The sequence below is a fragment of the Pterocles gutturalis genome, unplaced genomic scaffold (genome assembly GCF_000699245.1).
Source record: "Pterocles gutturalis isolate BGI_N339 unplaced genomic scaffold, ASM69924v1 scaffold49635, whole genome shotgun sequence".
In the NCBI taxonomy this organism is placed as follows: Eukaryota; Metazoa; Chordata; class Aves; order Pterocliformes; family Pteroclidae; genus Pterocles; species Pterocles gutturalis.
The window spans coordinates 2,013-5,099 of record NW_010140078.1 but is presented as its reverse complement, the minus strand read 5'-3'; the positions used below and the strand labels follow the sequence as shown (position 1 = coordinate 5,099).

Genomic DNA, 3,087 nt, shown 5'->3' with positions numbered 1-3,087 from the left:
AGGGAAAGGAGAGATGTGGAAAGGACATCCAACAGACATGGACCACCAGTGGTGCGGCACCACCATCTTTGAGGGGCAGAAAAAATAAGTTTTTTCTGCAGGTCTTATCAGGGCTGGCCCACGGTCCTATAATAAGTTCATCACTTTCCAAATTCATATGGTGGAGGGGACCAGGAATATGATTTTTTTACTCCTGCTTTGCAAATGCTTTTCTGTAACTTGCAGGACTTACCTGACTTCTCCCCCATGCTTATAGAACAAAACTTCTAAAAAATCAGCATAACGGTTATAGTATTTTTGAAGTCTCATGTAAAAGATTCCGTGTGAATGAGAGAATGTGTGAATGCTGTCCTGGATTTCGTCCACTGTCGCCATTACAAATGGTGCAGTGCTTTTCTGACAAGAATGCTTTTTTCTACGTATTTCCTGTTTTTTAAGTTACAGCTAGGATTCTCATAAATATTTATCAGGTGTACTATGGAAAACTTCTGTTGCTCCTGACATTTAGTACTCAAGTTCTTTTTTAGGTTCTTCTGAATATTCACAATAATGAAGTAGTTGTGGGCATTGCGTTAACTGAAGAGAGCCTTCACAGAAGAAATATTACCCATTTTGGACCCACAACCCTTCGTTCCACTCTCGCTTATGGCATGCTTAGGTCAGTGCGTTTGCATAGTTTTATATTACTCTGTTAACAAGTCATTTTATTTCAGAAATTAGATCCTTTATCCCCCCCACTACTCCTTCAAAAGCCATTTCTGTTAATTCTTAAAAACAAAAAAGGCAGAGTTGCTGAAACAGTGTGCTTTGTAATTAAGTGGGTGCTTTCCAGCTAAGTAAACATTTGCTGTGATCCATTAGCCAGTTTTCAAATTACTGTGTCACATTCTTGAAAGCATTTCACTGTTGCTGTTTATACAATGCTAATCATTGAATGGAAAAAATAATCATAATAACCCTTTTGTTAGAAGGGTAGAATCAGAGTGATTAAAATAGTTCAGTCTTCCTTCCTTACAGAAATTCAAGTTTTTAGGACCTTTCTCACCATATCTTTTTTCTGTTCCTCAGACTCTGTAACCCACAGCCAACAGATATCATAGTTGATCCTATGTGTGGCACAGGTGCAATACCAATAGAGGTGATTCTTCCTTTATTTTTTAACTTCATAAAACTTGACAGTGTCTGCAACTGAATAGTACATTTTCTTGGTAATAACTGAATAGCCAACTCCAAAAGTATCTCGGCAACTCCTAAACAGATACAAATATGTTTTTCTAAATGACCTAATTTACCCTCCCAAAACTACAGCAGGAAGGAACAAAATCCCAAAGTATTTTGAGCTTTTAAGATGCATAGTAGCTATAACAGGTATCTCTTACAGAAGTTTAAAATCATTGACGTCCACTTCCAGTGGCTTTGTTTTATTGTCATATTTGAGTAATTTTTCTGCTTGTTTGCTTTCGTGTTTGTTGTTTTGTTTTGTTTTTTTTTTTCTTTTAAATTAAACAGTGTTGATGCTAATGTTGCTTATTATCAATATTTTCTCCCAGGGAGCTTCAGAATGGCCTAGCTGCTACCACATTGCTGGTGATAACAACCCACAAGCTGTAAAGAGAGCAGCAAACAACATCAGTTCTTTACTAAAGAAAAATGAGAACAAGGAAAGGTGAGAAGAGTACAAGTAATTTTCTGCAGTATTGTATGTAAAGGAATACATTTTGCATTGATGCATTTGACTGTCTTGTTCATATTTTCATATTTATTCTTTTGTTAATGTTGGAGATCTCAGTTTAAAAATATTCTCGGTAAACCATGTCTGAGATAAACGTCTTTGCACTTGCAGCAGTACTTCCTCGGGCATCCCCTTAGACATCATTCAGTGGGATATTTGCAATCTCCCTTTGCGCACTGGTTCTGTGGACATTATTGTGACAGACATGCCGTTTGGAAAGAGGTGAGGTGTCACTGTGCTTAACTGCCGCTACTGCGTGTGCTTGCCTGTCTGGGGTTAGGGTTCTCCTAGTCAGTTACTCAGCTGGGCCTAATTAAGAAGTATTTATGTCTATATTAAAAATGCAGGTTGAAATTAATAGTAAACGTGATTCTGCATGAGCTAATCCACGTATGAAAGACCAATAACAGTTAACTGTTTTTCGACAATCACAAAGGGGGTCTTCATTTATTTTGCAGGATAGGGTCAAAGAAGAAGAACTGGGATCTCTATCCAGCGTGCCTTATGGAGATGGGTCGGATCTGCACACCGGGGACAGGCAGGGCTGCGCTGCTTACACAGGACAAGAAATGCTTTGCCAAGGTATGTTCTGTGAGAGAAAATCAAACCTATTTACACAGGAAAATATATTGAGAGAGAAATTGTAAGCTGACTTAATTACAGAAGATGATCTGGTTTTAGAGCAATAATTAGTAACATTTAAACACAGTTTGGGACCTGAAGAGTCATTTGATGTTGACACCAGATGTGATTTAGAATAATAAAAAAATAATTTCTAAAGCAAATTTAACCTTATCTTACCTTGAAGCCACCACCACTTTCTGGCTGGTTTTTTTTTTTTTTTTTTTTGGACTGTAGGCTTTGTCACGAATGGGACACATCTGGCGCAAAGGTCAGACAGTGTGGGTGAACGTAGGGGGACTGCATGCTGCAGTGTATCTTCTGAGACGCACCTGGGAAAGAGCAGAAGAAAAAAGATCATTCTGGTAACCCGCGTGGAAGAAGACAAGACACCTCCAGAATTTGTTGAGAAGCAGTCTGGTAAAGGAGGTGCCTGAGAGCATAGGTCTGTCAATTCCTGAGAAGGAAAAAAAAAAACAAACAACCTATGTAGAAATTGTGTAACATGAATATTAAACCAGGGATCAGCTTGAGAGCTACCAGCTGTACTCTGTATTCTGAAACCTTGTTACTTAAATCACCTCTTTCCTCCCTGCCACCCAAACTGGAATTCAGTAGTGGAATTAGTAATGCTTTTCTTTGCCTGAGTCTTCTCTACCATGTCCATTTTGTTTTTCAGTTAAATGTTTATTTCTTCTGCTTATAGTAGAGAACACATGGAGGCAGCTTTGGAG

At 38.4% G+C, this 3,087-nt stretch overlaps 1 protein-coding gene across 1 annotated transcript in view; it reads left to right on the top strand.

Moving 5' to 3' along the window:
- The window catches only part of THUMPD3 (THUMP domain containing 3), a gene marked incomplete at its 5' end in the record, with an annotated part of 4,579 nt that extends 1,754 nt beyond the window's left edge, over positions 1–2,825 (top strand). Inside the window, 6 exons of the mRNA XM_010083523.1 lie at positions 528–658; positions 1,069–1,138; positions 1,551–1,666; positions 1,844–1,954; positions 2,191–2,314; positions 2,591–2,825. Coding sequence (XP_010081825.1) covers positions 528–658; positions 1,069–1,138; positions 1,551–1,666; positions 1,844–1,954; positions 2,191–2,314; positions 2,591–2,722 — 684 coding nt within the window. The remainder of the gene's footprint in view (positions 1–527; positions 659–1,068; positions 1,139–1,550; positions 1,667–1,843; positions 1,955–2,190; positions 2,315–2,590) is intronic.
- Between the last annotated feature and the right edge of the window lie 262 nt (positions 2,826–3,087).